The sequence below is a fragment of the Bactrocera dorsalis genome, chromosome 4, assembly GCF_023373825.1.
Source record: "Bactrocera dorsalis isolate Fly_Bdor chromosome 4, ASM2337382v1, whole genome shotgun sequence".
Classification (NCBI taxonomy): Eukaryota; Metazoa; Arthropoda; class Insecta; order Diptera; family Tephritidae; genus Bactrocera; species Bactrocera dorsalis.
Window position 1 is genome coordinate 3,147,017 of NC_064306.1, and position 27,932 is coordinate 3,174,948.

General features: G+C 38.4%; 2 protein-coding genes across 5 annotated transcripts in view; one reads left to right on the forward strand and one right to left on the reverse strand.

Moving 5' to 3' along the window:
* The window catches only part of LOC105231954 (serine-rich adhesin for platelets), a 106,080-nt gene extending 80,059 nt beyond the window's left edge, over window positions 1-26,021 (forward strand). For all 4 annotated transcript variants that reach the window (XM_049455904.1, XM_049455903.1, XM_049455907.1 and 1 more), the window contains exons 4-5: window positions 22,000-24,127; window positions 24,497-26,021. In XM_049455904.1, coding sequence (XP_049311861.1) covers window positions 22,000-24,127; window positions 24,497-25,464 — 3,096 coding nt within the window. In that variant the 3' untranslated portion in view covers window positions 25,465-26,021. The remainder of the gene's footprint in view (window positions 1-21,999; window positions 24,128-24,496) is intronic.
* LOC105232216 (actin-histidine N-methyltransferase) lies at window positions 1-27,928 on the reverse strand. The gene is made up of 3 exons (XM_029552731.2): window positions 26,910-27,928; window positions 2,193-2,468; window positions 1-764 (listed from the first exon to the last, which is right to left on the reverse strand). The coding sequence occupies exons 1-3, from the start codon at window positions 27,743-27,745 to the stop codon at window positions 272-274; spliced, it is 1,605 nt and encodes a 534-aa protein (XP_029408591.2). The 5' UTR covers window positions 27,746-27,928; the 3' UTR covers window positions 1-271.
* Window positions 27,929-27,932: the final 4 nt, after the last annotated feature.

Here is a 27,932-nt window from a genome sequence, read left to right on the forward strand (position 1 = left end):
ATTATTAAAAAAATTTATGAATTAATCAGTCAACGAAATGCAAAATTACGAAGAACTTATCAATACAATTAAAACTAAAACTAAACAAAAATAGAATTTTTTAATTAAAAATAAATCTAAAAAAAATAAATATCTGTATGTATGTGTATTTGCTGAGCATTATATGTATGTACGTTTAAATGGCCACAAAAAATTTGAACGAATTTTATTTGTCTCACTTTACAACTCTACACTTTTGTTCGGCTCGCCAGTCGCATTCTTCACGTGCCACTTAAGTTTTTATGCGCTGCTTGGCATAATCGAGCGCTGCCGCCAAGACGCGTTTCTCCAGCACGCGATACTCCAGCAGCATCGCCTCCACATAGCAGAGATACAGCTCGCCCTTCTTATATGCAGCCAGCTGCTCCTCATCCGCCTCCAGCGTGGTGGGGAAGACGCGCAGCAACAGCATCAGACGTGTCTGCAAGTACTGCCAAGTCTTCGATTCGAGCGTCGTCTCGAGCGCACAGTCGACATGCAACAGATCCATGGCACGTTCTGAGGTAATCCAGTGTTCCAGCTGTTGTGCGTTCATGTTGAAGACGCGCACGAACGCCAACAGTTCGGACGAGATGTATTTGGGCGGTGGCAATACCTGCAGTTCGGTATTCTTTGCTATCTGCATCATTTGCAGCAATTTGGCGCGTTGTTCGAGCAGTGGATCGGATGAGCCAAGGCCGAGTTTGATGCAGACGTAGTCCTTTGGATTGGTCGGGTTGATAAAGCTATGGCGGTGGTATGGAAAAGGGTGTAAATGAGGAAGGGTGTGAGGCAAAGATAGAAAAAAAATTGTGCGTTATTTATTTTTGTTGTAAAATTGTTGTTGATGTGGGTGATATCGTAACAAAAGCACTGCTTGTACAACAGAAGTGGTGAATAAGGGAGAGAAATAGCTGAACGGATGAGCTACACTGAATGTAGCAGAAGTTTAGAAATATAAAGAAATGGCTGAACCTAGCCAGTTTCTGCAAAAGTTTCATCCGTTTGTAATTCTCAACAAATTTATCAATATTTGTGGTGGCATAGAAGGGAAATATATTACCCTCCAATTATTAGATGCGGACTGGAACGACTTTCTAAAAATGAGAGAAGTCGAACGACCCAAAGAGTAGCTCTTACTAACTTTCATGGGCGAAATTTTTTTACAGAAAATAATCTCCTTCTTGTTTGAAGATTTAAGTTAGCGAAACGATTTCTTTTTCAGTATGGCTGAGCCAATTCCAGGACAGTCATCCAAAAATGAGAAGCGAAGCTCGGTCCACAAAAACTGTTAGAAATGTGGATGTGGAAGAAACAAAACCATAATTTTCAGGAAATTCAGGGATTTTATTTTCATAAAGGATCCATTAATCCATATATTGCGTCATTGATTTTTTGTGTTGATCAATTTTCGCATAACTTTCATTAAAAAGATGTTCCAAAATTATCGATTTCCTGGATGTTTAAGTTCAGCATAGCTAAAAAATGCCGGCCATTTTTTCTTTAAGAAAACACTTTTCTTCTTTGCGAAATATCAACACAATTGACTTCAGAGCTATTTTTCGGGTTCATTGTCGTGTTGGTATTGCTCTTGTTTTCTTTAAGTATTCTAAAACGGATGATTTCAAGATTTTTGAGTATATTTTCATAAAACTGCAAGCTCTGGGCTTGATTATTAGGAAGTTTTGACTTCTTTTTGAAATCATATGCTTCAAAAAATATGTCACATGTATGTATAATTGATCAAACTTTCGCTGTTCCGAAAGCTTCTGAGATCGTAATTTGCAGAGCTTTCATTTCTGAAAGCTTCTGAGGTAGAAATTTTCGAAGCTTTCGTCTCTTTGTTTTATAAGCCATAATTTCTGTGCTTAATTCATTACTATTTTCAGAAAATATATCGTATAGAAAGAAATATGAAGCTAACATCCTCGAAATATTGTACAGCTACAAGCTTACGGTCAAAACTTTCGAAGCTTTCGTCTTTCTTTAAAAACAAATCTCCTATTTGAAATCTAAAAATTCTGTGCTCAGTTTAGTACGTTTTTTATAAAAGAGGTCGTAATAGAAAGTAATTTTCCTAAAAGTATTGTACAGCTACGAGCTTTTCCGTTACATGTTAGTGTGATGTCAATGATTTCAAAATTAATATGTGTTAAATGAATGCATACACTTACCCGTTATGTATCATGAGATCAGCATTAGAACGATCGCCGTAATGTATGAAGATTTGTTCGCCAGCTTTGAAACTGAATTGAGCAGAGCTCTCCATCTCCTGTGTTTCGATATTGAAGAAGGAGGTGACACGACCCTGGCGATGATTGGCCATATCCCAGAAGGGGATGAGCGCCGCTATGGTTTCACTCTCTTGACTAGCACTATCATCGCCACTATGCAAGGGACGTGAGCGTGGCACTAAGTTCTCACGCGTCATAACAGTGGATACGGCCCAGCTGTGGAGAGGAGAAAAGGGAACAAAAATTAAATACTTAAGTGGTGATTTGTTTTGTTAAAAGTAGTAAAATATGTCTTAAGCCGTAAAAGTTTATTAAAAGTCATACGCTTAAGCTATGACTCCTTGCAGTTGCCTACAAACAAACCGCAAAAACAATATGAAGGAACAACAGTAGCAGACAATAATTTATTTTTCCATTCACTGTGTCAAATTACAGCTTATTTCTTTTTCATGTACAACCTTTCTCCGTTCGCACTTCGCAAGCGTGTGGCTGCCATTTTCGTAGACAGATGACCATTTAAGCGCAAATCCTTCGTAAATATCTGCTTCCATTAACTACAAAAGCCAAGCCGCTTGCTGTTTGCTGCTTGCCGCTTTCACTTAACGGTATCTTTACGATTACCGTTAGCCGCTCTGTTTGCCAAAACTGGGTCAGCCGCAAGCAAGTATGGCCGATAAAGCCACAAAGCAATGGCAAATAAAGAAAATCGCGCGCCAATACAAAGAGAATGTGCGAGACAAAGTGCATAAATAACGGCGAAAAAGGGCATATAATATGTAGAATGCACAACGATGTTTTAAATGGCTCATTAAAACAGTTAAAATCAGTTTTGCGCTGTGGTCAGACGCCAGGCATGCTGCGCGCCTAAATGTAGGCAAGGCAAGTGCATAATTTGTGCGCTTAAATTAATTAAATTGCGCATGAATGTTTCAGTAACAGTGTAAACAGAATGCGTAAGCAGCTAAGAAAGCGGCAAATAACAAAAGCGAGTTTGCAAGCGGATACGCAAAAAGTTTTCATCTGCCCTCCTTACGCCACCTACACTTCCTTTACTCACTACTTTGCCTCTTCTTATTCATTAGACTTGTCATTGCATACACATTATGTATGTAGGCACATTGATTTATGGCATTGTGAGCGCCAATGATGCGCCGACAGACTGTTTGCTCGGCTGCTTTTCCAGCACAAGCGCTGCGCTTTTCCACTTGCTGCTTTAATGCTATTTACTTTAAGCACACATTGCATACCTCAAGGCGTTTGTGCGTGTGCGCAGCATTTATTTTAATGGGAAAGTGGAAGTTGCTGCTTTCATTTCTTTTACTTTCTCACAAATTTTTTTTGGACTTTTACCAAAAATTTTTCACTTACTTCCTTGCTGCCTGATTTATGAGGCAGTCAGCAGACATTCGCCCACATACATACAGGCAAATACATACATACATTTGTAATATTAAATATGCGGCAGTATTTCATAGCCGAGTCGCCACGAAAGGAGAAAAAAACTTTTGAACGAGCACACTTTTAGGCGCTAAATGTGAAAAACCGTCAGCAAGCAGTGAAAAAGTGTCAAACAATTTTTTAAATTTTTTTTTTTCATTTTTTTTTTCTTTACATGGGTACGAAAACTTCGCTCCTTTCACGCCTCCCCCTTCACGCTCATGCCTTTTTCTTTGTTTACCGTAAGACAGCGATGATTTGTTGCCGCAGGCATGCCGTAGCTCATTGAAAACAATTTGAATATATGTGACAGCAAATTTGTGCAGCATACTTTTTGGCGTGGCAGCACGTATGCGGCGCCGTTCCGTATATTATGATTTATGGCAGTTGAGCGGATAATTTGATGCCACTGGTAGGTAACAGTTTTCGTTGAAGGACAGGAGTGAATTAATTTCGCGTTAAATTCTGGGTTCGCTAGTGTGAGGAACTTCAATATTAAACAGCCTAAGAAACACCACTTCAAATTTGATGCATTTTGAAGCCGCTTAAGAAGTAATTTTTATTATCAAATATGAATTGAGACAAAGCAATATAAAATGACTGAAAAAAATCAAGCTTCTAAATACTAAGGAACCACTGCTAGCATGGCGGGGCTTCCAGAACTTTGGCTCTGATAGACAAACCAAGCTTTTTTGAAAGAACACACTTGAAGAAGATGGGAGAGTAAATTCAAGTAATTAATTTTTTTAAACAAAAACAGTTATAACTGATATCTTTAGTGCTTTTGACTCAATAGTTCAAATATTCGGGCGACGAACTTTTGTAAAGCTTTAGAAAGCTTAAGTCAAACTTTTTTTGAAAGACCACACTTGAAGTTTAAATATGAAGAGTGTCCACGTAATTAATTTTTTGAAACCAGAAAAGCTCGTAAGTGATGTCTTTAGAGCTTTTAATATAAAAGCTGAAATTTTCAAGCGTCGAACTTTTATAAAGTTAATGAATCGACAGAAACCTTTAGTAGAGAAATCGAGAAGACCTCTCAGTGATTCGAGCTTTCTTTAGGAACTTTAAAAAGCTTTCGGTACTGTAATAACACAACGTATCCGCAAAAGTGTTGCTAACAAGTATAATAGGCAATTTATCGAATAGTTTTTCCAGTAATCAACACACTTGCAAAAGAAATATGAGGAATAAATCCACGTAATGATTTTTTTAAAACCAGAAAAGCTCGTAACTGATATTTTTAGAGCTTTTAATATAAAAGGTAACATTTTCATGCGTCGAGCTTTTATAAAGCTAAATGCATCGATAGAAACTTTAATAGTAGAAAATTCGAGAAGACATCTCAGTGATTGGAGCTTTCATTACAACTTTAAGAAGCTTTCGGTACTGTAATAATAAAACTTATACACCAAAAAGTTGCTAACAAGTAGCGAGTGACTATAGGCGATTAGTCGAAATTTTTTTTCAAAACCATAGCCCCTCAAGCCTTCGAAATCAACATAAATAAAGTCGGACTTGCTTCACACTAAAGCTTTCAAAAGCTTTTAAAGCATGTATATTTAAACGGATTTAAAATTTATTTAGATGGCGCTATTAGTGACTAATTCAGAAAATTTCAGATAGTTCGAAAACCTCTGAAGAATATGAAAGGCCGCGTATATCAGATTTTTTCAGCGGAACTGCTCGGATTTTGGATCCAATATTCAGAATAAACGAAATTCATTGCTTTGTGCGCAATGATTAGTTAGATTGCATAATTATATGCGAATACTAATTCAGAAATGATCAGAGCTTTCGAAAATCTATATCAGAAGAATATGAGAAGCCGTGTATATTAGATTGTTTTGGGTGATATTTCGAAATTCGAAAATCTTTGTCTGAAAAATATATTAGATTTTTTTCGGTGATATTTCGAAAAACTTTGTTTAAAGAGTATTAGAGCTCCTTTATATTACACTTGCCTCGGATTTTGGAACCAATATTCAGAACTTTGCTTTAAACACAAGTTTTGAGACAAAGATGGCGCTGTTGATCATTAACCCTTATATGCTGTTGCTGGGCTTATTGTGCCTTCAAGACAAATGCGCTTATTTTAAGCAATTTTCTATAAAATTTGATAATATTTAATGACTTCATATTAGGGGTAATGTTTCAGCTTTACTTGTTGTCATTTTGCTCGGAATTTATGTCAAATTGTCCATTTAAACAAATCACTTTAGTACAGCGCAACAATACGACAAATTGCATTTATTACCAAAGCTTTTACAAGCTATTCTGCCTAAATGTTCTCTAGTTCAGCTTTCGAAAATATATTATTTGCACTAAACGTATTATTTGCTACAGATAATGGCCAACAATTCAATATTTTCCAATTGTTAATTAATTAGGAGTTTCACATAAATTTGCATATTTGATTTATGACAGTTATTGTTTACTGGCCGACATATTTATATGCAAACATACATACAACCAAATTTTCGAAATACAAAATGTCAAAAGCTGTAGGCAATTTTCACTCTTAATTGAAAATAAATGAACACAAAACAACAACAAAAGCAATAAATTTCGGCGCAGTGCAGAAAAACCCGAAATGATGCACACAAAAGATACTAATGGCATCATAATTGAATAACGAAAACATAATGAAATGTAGGTGAAATGCGTGTAAGAGAAGAGCTTATGTTGAGGGGCGGCAGAGCGGTGCGTTGGTGTGTTAGTGTGTGCTGAATGGTGCCGCCGAAGGTTAATGAAAGTGTTGTGTGTTAGTAAAAGTGATTTCATTAAACAAATGTGTGGTTGTGTGCCCGCGTGTGTAACCATTTCTATGCCTACGACTGTATGACGGCGTAAAATGTAATTAGAGTCAATGTAGCGCCGATAAACGAAAGTCATACAAATCCAAAATCGAGTCAACAAATGCAAAATTAATTATCACAAATACAGGCATGCCATTGCAAGTGCTGAAGCACACATACATACGCATATGTGAAATGGCATGCACGCCGTAATTGCCACTTGAGCATACACACAGGCGCGCTGACGCCGTAAATACACTTGAAATGCATATGAATATGAATATGAAAATGTTTATGAATATAAATGTGTGTGTTTGTTGTTGTTGTTCGTATTGCTAAATTTATTTAGATGGAAATGATATGCTTATATGAATTTAGAACACCGAGTGCGGCTGAATAGCGGTGCATTTTGTAGTGCTTTGGCTTGAATGCCAGCAAACAAGTGAGCGTATGTTTGTACACATATGTGTGCGTCTACCTACGTGTGTGTGCGTGCAGCAAGTCGAGTGTAAATTACACATAAATAAATCATGAAAACTTTTGCCAAGCAGCGTGAGGCAAGTGTGTGTGTGGCGGCGAAAGATCAGGCGAGCACACGAGCGCAAACACACAGGCACGCGCCAACTCACACAATTATTAATTCATAGCCACATATATGCTAGTATGTGTGTATTTTGAGTTTAAAGGAAGAAAAACTGTTAACTTCATTTGCACCGAAGGTAGCATACCCTTCAATAATAAAAAAGTTTCCATACAACAACTTCATTTTTTTTCAATGGGTTTGTATGGCAGCTATATGCTATAGTGGTCCTATCTGAACAATTTAATCAGAGATTATAGTGTTTTTGTGGACAATAATCTATGTTAAGTTTCATGAAGGTATCTTGTTAAATAAAAAAGTTTTCCATATAAGGACTTGATTTCGATCAGTGAGTTTGTATGGCAGCTATATGCTATAGTGATCCGATCTGAACCATGTCTTCGGAGATTACACTAATGCCTTAGATAATAACGCATGCCAAGTTTCTTGAAGTTATCTCGTGAAATAAAGAAGCTGTGCATACAAGCACTTGATGCCTGACGATCAGTTTGTATGACTGTTATATGCTAGAGTGGTCCATTATTGACGTTTTCGACAAATGAGCAGCGTCTTGGAGAGAAAAGAACGTTTGCAAAATTTCGGGACGATATCTTAAAAACTGAGGGACTGAGGGGTGCGTATATATACACACACATAGGTGGACATGGCTAAAGGGACTCAGCTGATCACGCTGATCATTCATAACATAAATATATTGTATGTGCTTTCGTTTTCTTTTGGTTGTTACAAACTTTGTGGCAAACTTAATATACCCTCTTTAGGGTATAAAGTGCATTAACTGTAGCCATTACTGCATTTCCATTACATACTGCTGAGCGAAATCTGCGCTGAGCGCACGTGCGCTTAGTTTGTGAGCAGCTGACTTCACAAAACGTCTAAATTAAATTATGCAGCGCGTGCCGGGTAACAGTAAAAAGGTGTGAAAGTGGCAGCAGCAGCGCAAGTGCATGAAATTAAAATTGCATATGCGTATATGCTATTAGCGCTGAGGATCAGGTGTGCATCAGCCAGGGGATGTTAAGAAACTTTTCGATATTAAAGAATAGCACAGCTTTTACTTCAGTTGTGCGTGTGCGGCACGATTGCGCTTTATTGAAGTCTCAGTTTATATATCATATTTCATTCACAGCGCATTTACAAGCAACCGAACGGTAGACAAGCCCCAAAAATTTACAATTTTTTCGTTAAGATGTTCTTCCTAAGTGGACTAGATAAACTTCTAGGCGATTTTAAGACTCTAATTACAAGAAAACTCTAGCTAGAGCCAGCTAGCTAAGCTAGATACAATTTAATCATCATCTTAACATAAAATTTTGAAAAATATAGAGATCGTGTGGTTAAAAATTTAGTATCGGAAGCTACTCAACCCATAATGTTATCAATTAAGACCAAGAGGTGTACATAGCTTTCGACCAGACAAAGGAATATAATTCAACCCGCAACAGGACTAACTAAACTCGAGTGCTTTCGGCTTTATAAAGAATATATAAATCTTCCGTATATAATGAAAGAAATTGTGAACTTTTAACAAGAAAAAAGTAATATTACGACCTGTAATAAAATCCACTAAGCTCAGGTGGTATTCAGAGCTTCCGATCAAAAAAAAGGAGCTTCGAACCATAAAGCGAGAAAAGCTTAACGAGCTTCCGGGAAAAGAAAGAAACTGGTATTCGCAATGGGATCAACTAAGTTCAAGAGGTAGACCGCAAACCAAAAATTGTGCAGAATTTTTAACCACATAGTAAACGATCTTCGATCCGGTATAAAAATCTTAGGCTTAGGAGGTATATAGAGCTGCAGATCAGCTGCAAACGCTATTAGCTGCGCTAGCCAGTCATTTCGTTCGTGCTGTGATCTGAAATTTCGGCGGGATTCTTCTCTTAGCTCGCCCGCCTACATAAAAATGCTTTAACGAAATGAAATCGAACCATTTCTGAAGCGAATGGTAACAGGAGACGAGAGTGTTTTGTGGGATTTGAAAGGAATCATCCAGTCTGAGCTGCTCCAGACTGGTCGAACTATTAATTATACATTTTGTTGTCAACAACTGATGAGATAGAAGTAAGAAATCAAAAAAAAACGGCCAAAACTGATCAAGAGTAAGGGTTTCGTCTTCCATGAGAACAACGCTAGACCACACACATCTTTGATGACTCGGCAAAAACTGTGAGAGCTTGACTAGGAAGTTTTGATGCATCCACCATATAGCCCTGGCCTAGCACTATCGAACTATCATTTGTTTCGGTCAATGCAGAACTCCCTTAATGGTGTAAAATTGGCTTCAAGAGAAGCCTGTGAAAATTACTTGTCGCAATTTTTCGCCGAGAAACCAGATAGGTTTTACACAGATGGAATAATGTCTCTAGCGGAAAAATGGCAAAAAGTGATCGACCAAATGGTACATATTTGGTTCATTAAAGTTCGTTATAATTATAAAAAAATAAGTTGAATTTTGAAAAAAAAATTCGAAAAGACTTTTTCGACTACCAAATATTTATAGCCACACTGAATTAGGCTGTAAACCTCTGATGTGATGAGCAAGTAGAGGGAAAAAATTGAAAATTTATTCAAAAATTGTATTTATTTTTTATTTCTCCTTCTTCGTAAATTTCCAGTATGCAGTGCTGTGCCTTACATATGTACATACATACATATTTCAATTACTCTAAATCGATAATTTATTACAACACATATGCCGTGGTCTGGCCCCAACTGACAGGCAGTCTGCACTAGCCAAAAGCTTCTCTCCTCCGTCAAACAGCAATCAAACGCACGCTCCGCTCAACGCATAGCGCTAATGAAAATAGCACTGTTTGGACAGGCCAACAATGCGTGGAGCCTAGCTGGCGGCATGCGCTATCCGTCAATGTAACGTTGCATTGATTAAATGTTTGCTTTTTACGCGCAATTAATTTTTGCCAAAATGCCAAAAGTGCCAAGGCATTTGCATAATATAATTACCCGATTACCTGATGAGCCTTGGGGCGGCGAATTGCGGTTGGCCGCGGTAGGAATAAGCATTAAATTATATGATAAATGTTTGCAAGCGTTTGCGCCTAGTTGTAGGCTATAAATTTGCGTTGCATGCTTGATATAAAGGAGGCTGAGGTGTGTGCAAGCGTAGGCCGCTAATAATTAAAGCAAAAATTTATGGCATAAGCTAATTAATTTCTAAAATTAAAAATATTAAAATAAAATATGTGAAAAACGTAAATATATGCAAATAGAATAATCGTTTGTATGCGTAGCGATATATTTCCTGTACTAGAAAGCAACATACACACACTCAATCTAAATTTGCGCCTTTCCCGAGCAAACTCTAGTGCACATAAGCCACCGCAGCGCCCAACTTTTGCGGTCGACGAGTAGCTGATCATCAGCACTACAACCCACACACACATACACGGAGCCACCTTTGAATACAAGCATACGCCTGCACGCCGCGCCACAGCAAATTGCTTGTTTTTTGTTTTTGTAAACATTTCCCTCACATGTTTGCGCTTTTTGTTCGTGATTTGTTGCTGATTTCCCGTTAGCCGGTTTACAGTTTGCCATTTCCGCATAAAAGTAACAACAAAAGCAACAAATTTTCGAAAGCGGATGTTGCGGGCAGCGATTGCGAATTTCAGTCGAAATCTAATGCGAATTTAATAACGCAAAATATTAGATGCACAAAGAGAGCGCGCGGAGGAGGAAAACAGCGGAGAGTGCGTGTGGGTGTGAGGAAAAGCGAGTGTGGGAGAGAAGTACGCATAGCGGCATAGCAAGTTTGCGTGAAATCAATGCCGGCAATGCGGTTCAACTCGCTTGGTCACCGTTAGTCAGTGGTGCTCGACAGCAAAGGCAAACGAACAGAAATGAAAATATTTACCGAACTGGAAATCAATATAGGCGAAGCACGGCGAATTTAATTAGGATTTTAAAGTTTTATTTCTGGCATCATTCAGCGAATGTTTCGCATTTTGTTGAAAATGCTGTGCGGTGGGAATGTGTATGTGTGTGTGGAAAAAATTTAAGTTTCGATTATGGAATGTGTGAATGATGTTGAGGTTGTGTATACGACGTGGTGTCGGTCAGAAATGTTGTGAATGAATGCAAAGGTGAAATATTTTGTGAGATATTTGTACATACATATGTATAACAGACTAAAAAATCAGAGAAATTAAATTGTATGATTTTTATTAAATTTAAATTACAAGTAAAATTAATTTGTCACATACTCTGAGTGTATTGAGAAAGAAGAAAGTAAAATAATGCTTTGCAATATACTAAAAAGACTGTTGCGACGCTTTAATACAAGAATATATTAAATTAAAAAAATAAATGAAATTAAAAAACGGAAACCATAATTATTTTTCAAAGAAAATTAAAAAAATAGTGTATACGAAATTATAAAACAAAAAAAAATAAATAAATAATTTACAAAAAAAATATAATTAAAAAAATTATAAAAAAAATTAATAAAATATTAATTACTAATAAATTATTAATTTTTTTCATAAGTTATTTTTCATTTCGCTTTATGGTGAATTTTAAATCCTTTTTTTTTTTAAATATTAATGAAAAAATAAATCAATTGAAAACTGTGTACATACGAGTAATATACTACTTTACAAATACTTTAAAAATGTATGTAATTTTTTTTTTATTTAAAGAAAAATTTAAAAAAAAAACTTACAAAAACAGTACAAAAACTATTTTTTTTTTTCAAAAACTAAATATTAAAAAAAAAATAGTATAAAAATTTTTTTTTTTTAAATAATTAAGCAAACATTAACTGAAAACTGAGCGCAGAATATACTAAATAATTAACAAGTTCTTAAAAAAAAATTCGTATAAAAAAATTTCAAAAAAATATCATATGAAAAAAATTTCAAAAATAAATCCAAAAAAAATTAAAAAATAAAATTAAAAAAAAAACAAACCAAAATTCAAACAAAAATTTTCACAAAAAGAATGTCATTAGAAAAAATTAATAAATACTGAGAATCTGAAAATCTGAAACTGAAAATCAAAGTTTCTTATAAAAAAATTTCAAAAAAATTCTAAAAATAAAATACAAAAAAATCATTAAAAAAAATTCTAAAAAAATTTCAAAAAGAATTCATAAAACAAATGAAAAAAAACCAAGAATAAAAACTTTTAGAAAAATTTTAAATAAAATTTAGTAAAGAAATTAAAAAAAAGCTCCCAAATATGCTAGTGAATAAGAGAAATTTTTATTTTTTTTTTATTTATAATTATAAAAATTTTCTCCACGTGCTAAAAATTTTTATGAACACAACCACAACTTATTACTACTTTTTTATTATTATTTTATTTTTTAGGATTTAAATTTTTATCAAAAAATATTTTTCTTCCCACACTTTATTTATATTCTACATTTCTAAAAAACTACAATTCAAGCTCAAGCACTTTTTATTGCCAGCTCACTTTTTCATTTGCGCTTTACTTCCTCTCAACTGCTCAACGTGCTTGTTATCGACCACAATCAATAACTCTCCAAACCATCAATCAGTAAAATAAATAAACGAACGGGCAACAACAAAACATTTTAATAAATTGATAAACATTAAACAGACGACACTAGTTTTCAATTAAGTGTGAAAATGAAAAAAATGTGAACAAATCATAAGCAATGGCAAAAACGCGCGTGTTATAACAGTAAAAAGTTTATTCGGGAGATTGAAAGACAGAAAATAGCAAGTGCAAGCAGTGCATGGAACACCATATATGTATGCCAATGAGTGGTTTCTAGAGACAAACTACATGCTATTTGAAGTCTTTACTCGAACCAAAACACCCTCTTTAGTTAGAGCAATGCTCTCATGCGACTAACTCAACGCCTCTCTCAAGGCCCACCTGAGAAATTTTCATATTTTCTCTTGAATTTTGCAAAGAAAACCACTTCCTTTGTGTAGAACGCAGCCGCAAGAATGATTTTATTTGGCATAAAATCCCTTTCAAGCACTATGAAGCCAACAACAGCACTTAAACGCTTGGGCAAACGCTTTGTGAAAAAGTTTGGAGCTACACGCGAACAAACAAACAAATAGTTTTCGGCAGTGCCAAATTTCAAAACAACTTTTCCGGCTAAAATCTCATAATCAAATTAACCGCGAAATTTTATATAGAAACTTTTCGGCACAGCCAGCGTAAAGCGCCTGCTGCGCCGCGCTCTCAATGCGGACAACAACAATTTCGCGGTGAGTTGAGCGCAAAAATATGAAGAATAAAAATTAGAATAAACATTTTTCGAGCGAAATTTTTCGCATTATTTTATTTGGCACTTCACTACTTTCGCCGCGTTTTGCACGTTCGAGCCAAATTTGTACTTCGCTAAGTCGGGTAGCGTGAAAAGAAGCTGTTTGTGGCGTGCACCGCTAATTAAAGTGGAACAACGAAGCAAAGGCGGCTGGCACGACATAGAAAAGCCGAAAACTTTACGCCTGCAGTTAGACGAAGTACGTGGATGCAGGCGCAAGAAAGGATTAAAAAGTTTTCCATAGTATTGGGTGCGAAATTGAAGGCCACGGGGGGGGACATGAAGCGCAACGCGGCAGTAAACGGTGTGTGAAACTGACGTGGAGCCAACAGACAGTGAGGCGCACAGGCGCACGGGCAGCCATTGATGCTGTGACGCTGGCGTGGGCGAAATTTAAATAGACAACAAAGCGCGCGCGTCGGAAGCGTAATTGCATTGCGGCGCATGGCAGGGCGGTGCGGTGTGCAGTGTCTTCACTATAGAATTAGTTCGAGAGGGCGCCTGTAAGTGTAGCGCGGCTTGCAAGTACTTAGGGTATTTAAAACTTGTCTGCTGCACGCCACACTACACCGCTAGGCGGCGCCACTTAGATGAGGAACGCAGCTTCGCACTTTCAGCGCCATTCAACGAGTTTGCAGCTTTTGCTTCAAGTTACGCCTTTGTTGTAGTTTTTTTTTTTTTATTTCTTTTACACTGCCGCTGCATTTGGTGATTGTTTTTTGCTTTGCAAACTCCTCCGCCATTTTCGTTTAAAAGTTTCTATGCAAAGATGCCAAAAGCACAGCCCGGCCACAAGCTTAAGAGATGCCGACAAAAGGCAAGCCGACAAATCGCAAACGCCTGAAAGTGTAGTAGAAGAAAGCAGTTTGCTGAATCTTGTACGACATGATAAGAAAATAGTAGACAAAAGAAGTGAGAAATAGAGGCAGAAAAGAAGAGCGGGAACAGAAGAAGAGCTGTGGCATTCACTGGTGCATAGTCAGAGATGTGCATTGTCTAGGAAGTCTTTGTAAAGCCATAACTTAAATAATGAAATGCTGACCCAAATTAATAGCGCCGTTGAAGCATGCATAAAAAGAGGTTAATGACAGCATGCATATACGCAGCAAGGAAGGCTCAGCACAAATTGTGAGCTTTGAGACGCAGCTGTAATAACAACGCGCTACGAAAAGTTTAATATGCCACGCCGTTAGAGCAGTTGCCAGGAAGCCCCTAAAGACAGCTTGGCTTGCCAGAAGCATAGTTTGGCTTGCGACGAAGATAACTTTATTAATTAATTATTAATTATTTCATGATTGCGTTAAGGAAAAAAACTGCGATCAAGCTTTAAGGCGCCTAAGCTCTTTAACACAATGTATGATACGTTAAAGAGAGAGCGAGAGTTCTACAGGTGTTATAGATAGAAGATCGAGAGTGACTTCTGGAGTCCGATTTCCAGCAAATTAAGTTATAAGTCCCAATCTGCCATTAAAGAAAATTATTTCGAAAATCTGTCAGTAAGACAAGTTCTCCAGGTGTTATAGACAGAGGGTCAAAAGTGACCCCTTTAGTCCGATTTCTTGAAATTTAAGCATATTTCAGCAAATTAATGCTTCGAATGTCGTTTTAAGTCCGAAAAAACATTATTTCGAAAAACTCAAAGTAACTCTCTCACTTTCAAGTGTTCTAGACAGAGGGTCGAGAGTGCCTTCTAGAGTTCGATTTTTTGAAATTTAAGCATTTTTCAGCAAATTAATGCTTCGAATTCTGTTTTAAGTCCTAATATGCAACCAAAAAATCCATTTCGAATACCTCAAAGTGAGAGAGTTCTTCAAGTGTTCTAGACAAAGGATCGAGAGTGACGTCTAGAGCCCGATTTCTTGACATTTAAGCATTCTTCAGCAAATTAATTCTTCACATACCGCTTTAAGTCGGAATCTGCTACTAAACATATTATTTCGAAAACCGAAAAGTGAGAGAGTTCTCCAAGTGCTATAGAAAGTGAGCCGAAACTGACGTCTGAAGTTCGTTTTCTTGAAATTTGTGCATATTGAACAAATAAAAGTTTCACATTCCATTATAAGTCCGAATATTCTACTAAAAAAATGTTTTTTTCGAAAAACTCAAGAATTTCGAAATATTTAGCCGCACACATAATACCACAGCTGAGACAAACCTCCGCACAACAAAAATTCTAGCGTATTGTTAACGAAGAGAGAGACAAAAATATTATAAACATTTGCACTCGAAATGCAAATGCGAACAATCAAAATGCAAAATGCGAAGCGCCGAGTCACAAACAATGCAAATAACAATTGCAAAAACAAGTTAAAAAGTCACCAGCGACAACATAAAAGCGTCTGCTTGCAAATGCAAAACAATGCAATGGGCACAGGGATGAGAGCACAACAAGAGCAACAATAAGTAAATGCAATCTGTATGCCAAGCGGCGGCGACGCCGACTCGTAAGTGCAGGTGTCAGCAGCAAAGCAAAAAAACCAAAAAAAAAAAAAATCGCTTGAAAAATGGTGGCAAGGACCTCGCTGTCGTGCGAATTTTGCACACACACATGCGGGCTTAACTGGTTTTTGTTGCACAGCCACAGCTAGTGCTTGCCTAGTCGCTTTAGGCGCCTGAGGCTGCAGCGGCAACTCCTCACAACCTGTATGCGGGTCACAAGTGATTGATTTGATGGCTTTGGGTCGCACATTTTTTGCATTCCTTTCGCAATTTTTTTGTTTTTGTTTTCTTTTTCTACATATAATTTTTGCTACGCCTCAATGGCGCCAACTGACGGCGTGGCAACAGTTGCTGTGACTTGTGCTGACAACAATTGTTGCAGCGTTGCATTTAAGCGGCTCTCTTTGCTCATCTACTCATGTTTGCACTTTACGCCGCACATGCATACTTTTTTCGTGAAATTTTATGTAATTCTCTTGCTTTTATTTCATGCGAATAGTATTCGCTCAACTGCTGCCGCTGCATTGAATAAAGGTTTATGCTTGCATTATTTTAGTTGAATTCGCAAAAGCAGTGAAATGCAAACGCAAAATGTCCAAATGCAAAAAATGTGATATCTGCTCGCTGCTATCTATAAGCCGCTACTAAAATACTATGCATGCACTTTGTCACCCGACGGCACAGCACTGGCAGCCGACGGTAAAACACTGGCATCCGACGGCAGCGGCAGCGCTCAACTCCGCTCAGCCCGGCTAAGCTCCTCTTCAATCTTCCTGCCATAGCAATCAGCTCGGTTTACGCTCACTTACACTGTCAGGCACTCAACTCACAGCTGACATTTCTATAAAATCCGGCAGCAGTGTTCCTGTGCTCGCCGTGTAGTGGCATTTTAGGCGCAGCATTTAAAATTTTTAAATCTTTTTTGTGCCATTTCGGGAGTGTGTGCATTCATTTATATTTTTTTGTCATACTTTCCCATTTTTATAAAATGTAAGAACAAATGGAAGTGTCACTCAGCGGATTTCCTTTCCAACGTGTTGCCACGTATGCGCATTTAATGGAAGTAGATTAAGTAAAAATAGTATAACAGTGAACTCTTTTTAAATTTACGTTTTTACACACTGTTTTCTGTAATTTTGTATTATTTCAATCTATGCCCACTTCAATGTTCTCTTTTACCCTCAATGTTCGGCTGAATGGACATTGTATATTCAAAATATCAAGGAGAGATGCCATTTTGTTAAATTTTCGTTAGTCAAACAAAAAGCGAATCAATATAAGGATATGAAATGTCATTAAATACCAACAACTTGAATTCGCTTTAGAATGCTACATCAAAGCGCGAGAGAAAAGTCAAAAACCTGAATTCGCCCTTGATTGTCATGTCAAAGTGCGAGAGAAGCGTCAAAAATTTTTAGATTAAGCCATAGATTTGCATATTGATTGCCAAAGAAATGGTAAAAATCTGAATTCGCCCTAAATTGTGAAGTCGAAATGCCGACAAAATGTCAAAAACCTGAATTTGCTTTAAATTGTGAAGTCAAATTGCGGTTGATATGTTAAGAATCGAAATTCGCCTGAAATTTTCATTTCGTTTTACAGTCAAAAATCTGAATTAGACCTACATTTTCCATTTAAAGAGTGAACGAAAGGTCAAAAATCTGATTTCGTAATGGATCATCATGTCAAAGTGCAATTGAAATGTCTAAAATCTGAATTCGCTGGAGATTTGTAAGACAAAATGCGTTTCAAATGCTAAAAATCTGAATTCACCTTAAACAGTCTGGTCAATTAAATTTGAAAATATTTGAATTCATCCCGAACTGTTATGTCAAAAATCTGAATTCGCCATGAAATTTAATTGTAAAGTAAAAATACCAATTTATTATCAAATACCTTAATTCGCTCTAAGTTGTGACGTCGAAATGCCGACAAAATGCCAAAAACCTGAATTCGCTCTGAATTGTGAAGTTAAATCGTGAGTGAAAATGCAAAAATCTGAATTCGCCTTCAATTGTCAGAGTTATACTTCGTAATTTACTTTCCGTTAAATGCACTCCAACAACTATAATTATCGATATACTGAAACAGCAAAACATTACAAGGTGTTTACAACAGATATGTGTTAATTATTATTACTCGTTCACACGATGGCTAGTTAACATTCGATTTGCTATTTTTTGACATTTTTTATTTTGCTGCTCCTATACAGTTCACTTTTTCTGACACTCACTTCATTAATTTTGAGCGTAAAAATTCCAAGCTGTGATTGATGGTTGCTGACGTCAAACCGCACATACTTGACCACACATGCACGCACACTTGCGTGAGTATAAAAGTGCAGTTATGGGCATATAAAATTTGTTGCGTCCAGTAAAAGTCACGTCATAAAAACCAAACGCGTACTTTATACGCTTAAAATGTGCCACAACAAACGACGCACAAGTGCCAAGCGATGCGCCATCAATCAGGTTATAAATACGCGCTTGAATTTTTGCACAAACAAAAAGCGAACAGCAAACACAAAACATTGACTTTTATGTGTGAAATGAAATTGAAATAAAAAGTGTACGATTTTTTAAACGCAACACTAAATCACTTGCTTAACGCTGCGCGAAAACGAAAAATAGCGAAAAAAAATTGCAGCATCAACTCTGCGTGTCGTAAATGTCATCGACACTCAAAATGTCAACGATGCGCGCACACACAAACACACAAGCAAATAGTAAAGTCACGAGTCGGCGTAAACAACCAATATTTGATTTGTTGCTGCAACAATATTTGTATGCAATGGCAAGCGAAATTCAATTTTACCGAATGTGAAAGCAAACTGCAGGCAGCGCGGCGCGGCGCAAAAAACCGTAAAGTTTGCTTAATACTTTTTTAAATTTTATTTCGCCGCTTTCCGCATTGCTTTCTTTTCGCTTTGTTGTAGCAACCACTTACTGAGAATGCCGTTTCTAGTTCATACATGCGGCGAGCGCGTTAACCCCAACTATCAGCGCAGCGTTGCAATTGCAATGATTGATTGATTGGCGTGATTGAGAGGAAACGCGAATTGAGTGCATTTGGCGGCGCATAACTTTTTTCCGTTGTATGTGTGAATAAAATCGGATGTAAATATTATAAGGCACAATAAGAAACGTAAAAAATAAAATAATATTGCAATAACATATTTGACAAGCAATAATATTGCGCAATAACTCATAAATCATTGAATTTGCAAAAGTTGTTATGAATATATTTAGTGGATAATTATTAATTACAAATTATTTGATTAAACGGAATAGCTTAATAGTGTATAGTACTAGGTGAAAAGTGGCAACGTAGCATAGGAGTAAGAAACTTCGCAAATTGGTAAAATAAGGGAAACGTAGCATAACACATAAATTTTTTATAAAAAAATGGATAAAACAATACACCGCATAACATAGCAGAGCATAACATAAGAATTCAAAAAAAAATTATGAAAAATTGTTACATTTATTTTTTTTTAATGTTTAGCGTAATACAGCAAGTTTAACGTACCAGATCAACACAGCGCTACTCTCTATAACATAAGCAAATACCTTAACTATTTTGGGGAATTTCGGGGTTAATTTCACACTTTTAGAGCTAATCTGCAAATTGAATGACAAACTTAACTGAAAATAACATAGCATGCGTAACATAGCATAACATAGAGTTGTCTAAAAAACTTATTTTTTTTTTTAATTGACGCAATATATTTTAAAAGAAACTACTAACTGATATTTGCATAATATACCAAAACATAGAATAATATAAAAAACATAGAATAACATAGCAAAGCATAATATAGTCATTATTGTTGTCTTATTTCAAAATTAGCATTTGCTGCATTCTTTCTAGAAAATAATTATAAAACGACGCGCTTACGAACTCAAAAACACTATTCCGGGAAAAATGTGCATATTAAAATTCCGTTGATTTACTTCAAAGGATCATTGTACCAATACATAGTAATAACACTGAGGGAAAGCATTATTTATGCTAACATTTTAATAATGGCTAGTTTAATAATTCTTCGAAATGAAATAGCGTTACTTTAAGCCAATTTATAGCAATTTCCCTGAAGCTCTAGAAGTACACATATACTTTGCAGCAATTGCTGCAGTATTCTCGCTCTCCTCCGCTCACTACTTAAGGGACTTTTTACATGCAAATCACTTTGTTGCGCGCCAAACAAAAACATGTCGAACATTTTGAGTTATGACTTTAGCCGAGCAGACAGCCATTAACAACCCATCATGCGCTGAGGCCCCATACACTTAGCCAGCAACGGTTACCTCAAGCAGCTCGAAGGCAAAGTAATCATAAGCAAATTCTGCTTAAATGCACAGGTCAATGGCGCTGCTTGCCATTCAAGTGGAATGGTAATGTTTCGAGGGTATGTAAGCTCAGCTCGCTGCAGGGTGGCCTGAGGATTCAGCTATCAATGCTGGAGCGGCACAAAGCAAACAATAAAATGGGGTAACGATTATCAACTCCTAACAAGATAGCAATAAAACTGCAGCGCCGGAATGGAAAAACAAATGAGCTCAAATGGCACAGGACGCGGGAGGCTACGGCGCACATAATACCCGCGGGAAATTGCGGAAATGTATTTCCAATATTCTGTGTAAAGTATGAAAGGAATAAGCGTTGAGTCGCTGAAGTATTTGAGCTCACAGAAAAAAGTCTAAGCGCCGACGGAATGAAGAGGAGAACGTTGCAACTGAGCGCGTAGGCGAGCTTTCAGGGCTCTTGCGCGCCAGCAACGCTTTTATTTATGTATTTTTCAGCTGCTGTATGGCAGCAAACGCTTAATTTGTTGTGTTGCCGCACTTCCGCAATCAATTCTCCAATAGACAAGCGCAAAAGGTTCGGGGCAGTGGCGAAGGGGTGTGCAGGGATGTCGGGTTTTGTCTATGTGTAGCGACTCAATCAATCAACAAGCAGTTAAGTGCATTTCATATTCACACTTCAATGCACAATTATGCGCGGAAGGGGTGTGAGAGGCAGACGGAAGCTGTAAAGTGTTACCGAAGATGTGTTATAGATATCGAATAATAGAATGGAGGGAGTACAAAAGCCTTTTGAAATGCAGTGAATGGTAAATAGAGCATATACAAAAGAGGGAGCGGGGAACGGAAGGGTGGAAGGTATTATTTTAATCTAAGCTAAGGCTAAAGTTGTGTACAGAATATTGTGTTTTACATACTTGATTTGAGTGCATGTTAATTAAAGTGATTTTAATGAGCAAATGCAACCCTGCATTTACAGAATTTACACTTTATACTTGTGCATTCCTAGGTCCATTATAAAATAAAGTTTACAGACTGACAAGCAAATCAAAAACATAAAAAAAGCCGCAACAGACTTTAGAATGCTGATAACCATGCTTCTGAGATGCTTTGAGCTTTCTCTATAGCTTTTCGGAAAAGCATCTATCTCTCTTTCATATCGAAATTGCAATGCTTTGGGTCGAATTTAGTAACCAGAGATGTCTCTCAGTCAAAGCTTCCGCATTAGTTTGAGCTTTCTCTTCGGTTTTTGAATAAACATCTCTCTCATTCTAACCGAAAAACATCGCTTAAACCGTTTCAAAAAAATACCAACAAGTCAACAGCTGGTCAACGGTAAACATGGAGCTTCGGGTATAATTCCTCAAGAGAGAAAAGCGGTTTTTGACAAAGCATCTTTCTTTCTCATTTCAACCGAAAGAAATCGCCCAAACCGTTTTTAAAAATACCAACCGAAGTCAACAGCTGGTCAACGATAAACTTGACGCTAGGGTAACCCTAGCGAAAGGGGGTTATTCGGGTATAATTCCTCAAGAGAGAAAGCTGGATGACCACAAATTCTTACTTCCAGGGTCCAAGCCATGTCAACGTGGACTAAATTAGTATATTACATACAATTATGAAAGTCTAGCAAATGAGTTGTTTCGGCGGAATTGGATCGAAGAGATAGATCTGTTGATAAGCATAATCCAGAGATTCTCAAGAAAAAGTAAGAATTCACTCTACAGAGATCCAAATTTCGAGTTGAGCTACCCACTGATTTTTATTTCAGTACCCTAGATATCAGTTAAATAGACACTTAGTAACTATTTAACGTTTTTAGCCCTTTTACCACACTACAGTTTTACACAATCCGAATATTTTAAAAAATTTTAACTACCGTTTCCTCTCTATACATTTGCAGATTGTACGCGCCGGCGCTTCGCTGGTTGTCGGCGATGAAACCCAATTAAACCAGCCCACAAACTATCCTTACTACGGCGACACCGCTGGCATATTACCCGCAACTCCACGACGTCGACAAACGGCCAGCACAAGTCGCGCACGCACGCGGCGCCCCACGAGCGCTAACGATGACGGCACGCAACAGCAATACTGGCGCGGTAGAGTTGACAACGATAGCTCAGCAGACAATACGGCCACCCAAACACGTGACGACACACGAGCTAACAGTCGCAAGCGTAAGCAACCGGCTATACGCGAACCGCATGCCGCGCTAGAGAAAGAACAGCAATTGTACGAAATGCGTGACAAGCAGCGGCAGGAGAATGCGCCAAATGCGAACACACGCGATAAATCTTATCGACGCCCTTATTCACAGGCTAAAAAGGAGGCTGAAGTGTCAACAGGCGACAGCGCGTCCGCGGCAAATATTAAAACGACGGTGGATCTAAAGCATATACTCAAAAATGCTGGCGGCTTGAGTTTGAGCGAGATATTGCAGCAAAAGAATCTGTCGTTGGACGATTTACTGAAAGGCAAACAGAATGCGCTCGAAGTGCTACAGAGCACAGCAGCAGCGCCAGCGCCCGCGCCCACTAAATTGGCGGAGAACAAGCCGGTTAAGCCGATGCGTCGGCAGTCATATCTCGGCGGTAGCACAAACGATGCGCCTGTCGGTACAACACAACAAACGCATGCGGCCGATGATGATTTGGGCGCAGAGCTGCGTGCAACACCAGAAGATTCGGTTGAGAGCGCTGACGCGCAACAACGCGGCAGAGTGAAGCTGGCGACACTACAGCGTCTCAAGTATTTCGGTAGTTCAACGCGCGCGGCAACATTGCATTACGGTCACGCTGCTGCAGGTAGCACAACTAGGCGTGTGAGCTTGCCCGTGAGCTCTACAACCATTGCAACTACGACGACAACAACTACCACGCGCCTACCGATTTATAAGATAAATTTAATGCTGCGCTCAACGCTAAAACCGACCTTTATGCTAAAGAATGTTATGGCTTCGGAGTCCACTAGCGCGGAGTCCACAGCAGATGATAAACCAATTTTTGAAGAAAAGTTGACAACAACTATAATCAACAACAGGTATAGAGAGCCCACAGAGGTGGCCAATGAAGAGGAACAGGATACAGCACAGGAAGTTGTAGCGAACACCAAACCTGTAGCGAAGGCAGGCGCTGCTGAGGATACGACAGATACCGAGGAACAGCAGGAGGAAGAGTATCTGCGCGATGAGGAAGAGAGCGATGTGGAATCCACCATCAAAGCCGACTACGAAGAACACTATGCGTCACACGCCGACACCACAACTACAACGACTACTACTACCACACCTAGTACAACAGCCTCTACACGAAGTGCCACAACGAAGCACACCTCAACTACGTCTAACAACCTGTCAAGATCTACAACGCGCGTGAGCTCAACCAACGCGATTCTGAAACCAGCATCACGCGCGCAGCTCAACTTCAAAACGAACTCTATAGAGTCGGAGGAGGCGCGTGCGCACTCAACGCCTACAGACGCCGAGAGCGACGGTCTCGAGAACTTTATCGGCGCTCAAACCACGGTTAGTAAACAGCGCGAGAAGGCAAACAAAGCAGACATAGAAAACATAACGCCACGCATCGATCACGCGAAGCCAGCTTTGGCCGGCGAAACGTTTGCTTATCAAGACTCCGTGCCCGATTTCGATGGCGTGGATGATCGCACCGATCTGCTGGAGTTAATTGAGGATAGGCGATCCGGCAACCGGCTCTTTAAAGTGCTGGAACAGCGCAACATGACGCTCGAAGAGCTGATTGAGCATCGCAAACGCGGCTCGAGCCAATTGCACTTGGCGACAGTTGTGCAGAATCGTTCGCGATTTTTTCCCGGACAGAAGGTCGTTCTTCACGATAATATGGATATTGTTACAGCGTTTGAGAATTTTCCACACTTCAACCTGATGGACTTGAAAAGCGTCAAACCAGATGATATAAAAACGGACTCGCAGGGCGCCAGCTACTTTACATCCATCATTGACATCGAGCCGACGGACGAGATCTACAAAGACGAAACTGCTGCTGGCAAAGGTGTGTACGCACGTAATCGCTTAGAACGCGGACGACGACAGTATCGCGGCGCGACGCGCTATCAATACAACGCGCGCGATAGGCGGCGCAAATGGCACTAGAGCAGCGCGCCTGCGCTTATGCCGAACAAGATTTGTGGTGAGCTGCTGAGTTCGTAGTGGAAGCATGCAAAATGTTTACTTTTATACAATGTCACGGCACGACAGCATACACGCTTAGGCGTATACAACTAGCGGCTGCCACAGCCTCAGCAGCTTGCCACAAATCATGTAAGTGCGCGCTTTGTATTTCTGAATTTCTGCATTTTTTTTAGCGTTTTGACGCCCGAGCGCAGTTTTCATTTCCATATATATTTCTTTCATTTCACAGTTTCGGCCAATCATCAACAATCCCAACGCACCGAAAAATCAGTTGGTTTCTTCCCCTCTTGGAAAACCTTGGCGCTAGCCTCACTCGCCAGCAGCACGCGCAGCGACGCGTCCACCAAGCGCAACCCCTTCTTTCTGTCACCACCACAAATGCTGCTCGAGAACACTTCCGCCGAACTGGATGAGAGTGATTTTTTAATGGACAACGAAACAAATACCAACATAAACGCTGAGCCACCACAACAGCAGGAACTTACCGCCACGCAGCTACAGAGCGCCAGCATCATCGACACCGCTGAGGTCATAGAGAATGAAGTGGCGCGCGCGCATGACTTGCTCGACCTCGAGCTGTCCGGCCACGGTTTCAAACGCAGTCCCGCCGCCGCGGCGGTCTCTACAGCGACAAGCCAAAACAGCATCTACAGCAATATGCCGGCGGGCATACGCTCCGCCATTGTAGCCAGCGCGGCGATTGTGCTCACCTCGCTCGCCACCTTTATGGTCATATTTGTGGTGTGTCGCTGGAAGCAGCGGCGTCAACGCAAAACCAGCTACACTAAGACATACAATGCAATGAAGAGCAAATTACCGACCATAACGAACTCGTCGCATCGCTCCTCCTTGCGCAACATGGAAGAGCTGGTCGGCGGCGTGTCCACGGTGTCGGTGTCACCGGTACACCAGCTGCAGCGACAAAGTTCATTACTGTTCCCACGGCACTCGGGCAGCGGCAGCATAGATGTGGAAGAGCTAAGCGGCGGCGGCAGACGTAGCAGAGTTATGCACGGCGCGACGCGTGGTAGTTTAGGCAACAGCGGTGGTATGGGCAGCGCTACCGGCTCCACAACATCGCTGGCGCTGTCGTTGCAGAGCGTGCACAACAGTTCTACAAACAAACTCAATACAATGGATCCGAACTCGCCGGAGGTGCAGGAGTATCTGTTCGATGCGCTGCGGAAGTCTTACTAAATCAACGCAGGGTTGTATTTGATTTTTGTGCGAGGGTATTTTAAGATTTTGTTAATTTTGAATATTTGTAAGTTGCAAAATATTTAAAATATTTCGAAAAAGAAAAACGAAACATGTTGCCAAACATAGAAATACAAGAAAATAGACTTAAAGCAGTTATGTAAAAAATGTGCAGAGAACGGCGAGAATTTGTAAATTATAACACTTTTATAACAAAGAAAATAATTAACCCTAAGAAGCAACCAACTTTTATGCGTAGTGCGTAGAACATACAAATTTCTTTGGTAGCATATTAAAAGGTTTAAAAATATGAAGAACATACAATTTTTAAGCAGAACAAGTTTAAGTATAAAAATATTTCAAAATTTATAATTAAGATTAGTGCAATTTTTACCCCAGTTAGCGCGTAAGAGTTCGAAATTGGTTTAGCATAGTTACAAAAGCGGGTTTTCAGACAACATAACGGTGACGTAAATAAATTTAAAAAGGCGTGAAAAAATAGTGAAACATTTTTAATAAAAAAAAAATTTTGAATAAAAAAATTAATAAAAAAAAAATTTTGAATAAAAAAATTAATAAAAAATAAAAATTTTTGAGGAAAAAATTTTAATGAAAAAAATTGATTAAAAATTATAAATATAGTATTATAAAATCGTATTTAGCGAAACCAAACCATAAGTATAAAACAAATAATGTTTTTAATGACAATAATATATAAAAGTTTTAGAAAAACGAATTGTCGACAAAAACGCCAAGGAAATATTTGATGCACAACCCAAAATTAGAGTTTACAGACTTGAAATCGTTTTGAAAACTAAAACGCAAAAAAATAATAACATTTTTTACACAAAAGTTAAGATTAAGCAATAGAAACTACTTATTTAGTAGTTTTTGTGCTTAAAAACAGTTAACCTAATTTTTATTTATAAAAACTGTGCGATTGTAAACAGCATAATATCTTATATTTGTAGTTTTAAATACAGTTTTAAAAACTAGAGCGACTTAACGCCACAATATGTTTAGTAAAAAACTTTCAAATCTATACATAAGCGGTTTTACAAAATGTGTATTATATATTTAACTAGATTATACCACTTCCTCTACCCCAATGATATTATACTGATATAAATAATAAATAAAAAGTATACTTTTAATAAAAAAAAATTATAATTAAACGTGTTTTTTGGTAAGCAACGGTAAGGCAAAAGCAATCAACTGAATCTTTATTCAAAATGCAACAAAAACAAAACAGGACATAACCTCCACAAATGATATTTTGCATTTCGTTACACACAATTTTCAAACACAACATTAGATCAATTAAATCTATTTTGTATTCAAATTGTAAAATAACCCTACTTTCTAACAGTTGGCTACTATACTAAACCCTTCATTCACTAATTTAATGCTAGATTTAGCCCCATTTTAATTAGTGTCGCACTCACCGATACAAATCATAGTTGAACTGCTCCTTAAACGTCTGTCCCATTGAGTTGAATTTATCTGCACGCGACGCCTTCACGGTGCAGTTGTAGAGGAACGCATATTGACGCGCAATTGCTTTGCACTGACGCAACGCCGCAGTTAAAGCATTTGAGCCACGCAGCATTTCCATTTCTTTGGTTGTAAAATATAGTACAGTATTATATCTCTCCGGCAGCAAATCGATATAGGGTTTCCAAAAGCTATCCGGTTTCAAAGCCTCCAACATTAACACATATGACAATTTTAGATTCGACATCGAACCGAATTGTGTTGGACTATAATCTAAATCCATATTCTCCTCGGAGAGTATAAGTTTGCGCGGTATACTAAATAGCACTTCCTCTTCTGCTATATCGCGCGTAGCCTCCAAGCCCAACTCATAGCCTTGAAACTGTGCTATGCGCACACCATCAAAACGCAAACCATTTTCAGTGGCCCAACGATAGAAATTTTCAATGTTAGCCAAACGCGCTTCTGTAGTTGGATTGGAGCTGGTGCGGCGCAGTGGTGCTTCAAGTATTTGCACACGGTGCAACAGTGTTTGGATTTCTAAATATTGATCCCATTCTTCCTTAGGGTTTGCGGGCTGTTTAAAGCCTATTTCGAGCAATGCATTGATAAGTGAACTCAATTCGTTGCGCTTTTGCAGGGTTAGCGTGGGTCGTTTAATTGGCGCCTGGTGTTGTTGCTGTTGTTTTGTAGATGACTGTGCATCGTGTGCGTGGGTGGTGACATTGGCTGCAGACTGATTCTTATTGCTGGCCGATTTATTTTTATTTTTGCTATTCTTTCCCATTTTCACACTTTATATTACAGTTACACTTTAAGTTTAAATTCACTACTTTCACTGATTCACAATTTTTTTAGCACGCTTTGTTTGTAATTACACACAATTTATTGATGAAAACAAACAACTGCACCAGCAAAATGCAATAAAACACCCGAAAAGGTAATGCACGTGCCGTCAACTTTTTGCAGAAATC

Bases quoted from the DNA above. Each gene is read 5' to 3' on its own strand.
- LOC105232216 (XM_029552731.2), bottom strand. From the start codon at position 27,745: ATGGGAAAGAATAGCAAAAATAAAAATAAATCGGCCAGCAATAAGAAT. The intron at 2,469-26,909 runs GTGAGTGCGACA...TCCTCTCCACAG, and splicing joins TTCAACTATGATTTGTATCG to CTGGGCCGTATCCACTGTTA. The intron at 765-2,192 runs GTAAGTGTATGC...CCACCGCCATAG, and splicing joins GATCTCATGATACATAACGG to CTTTATCAACCCGACCAATC.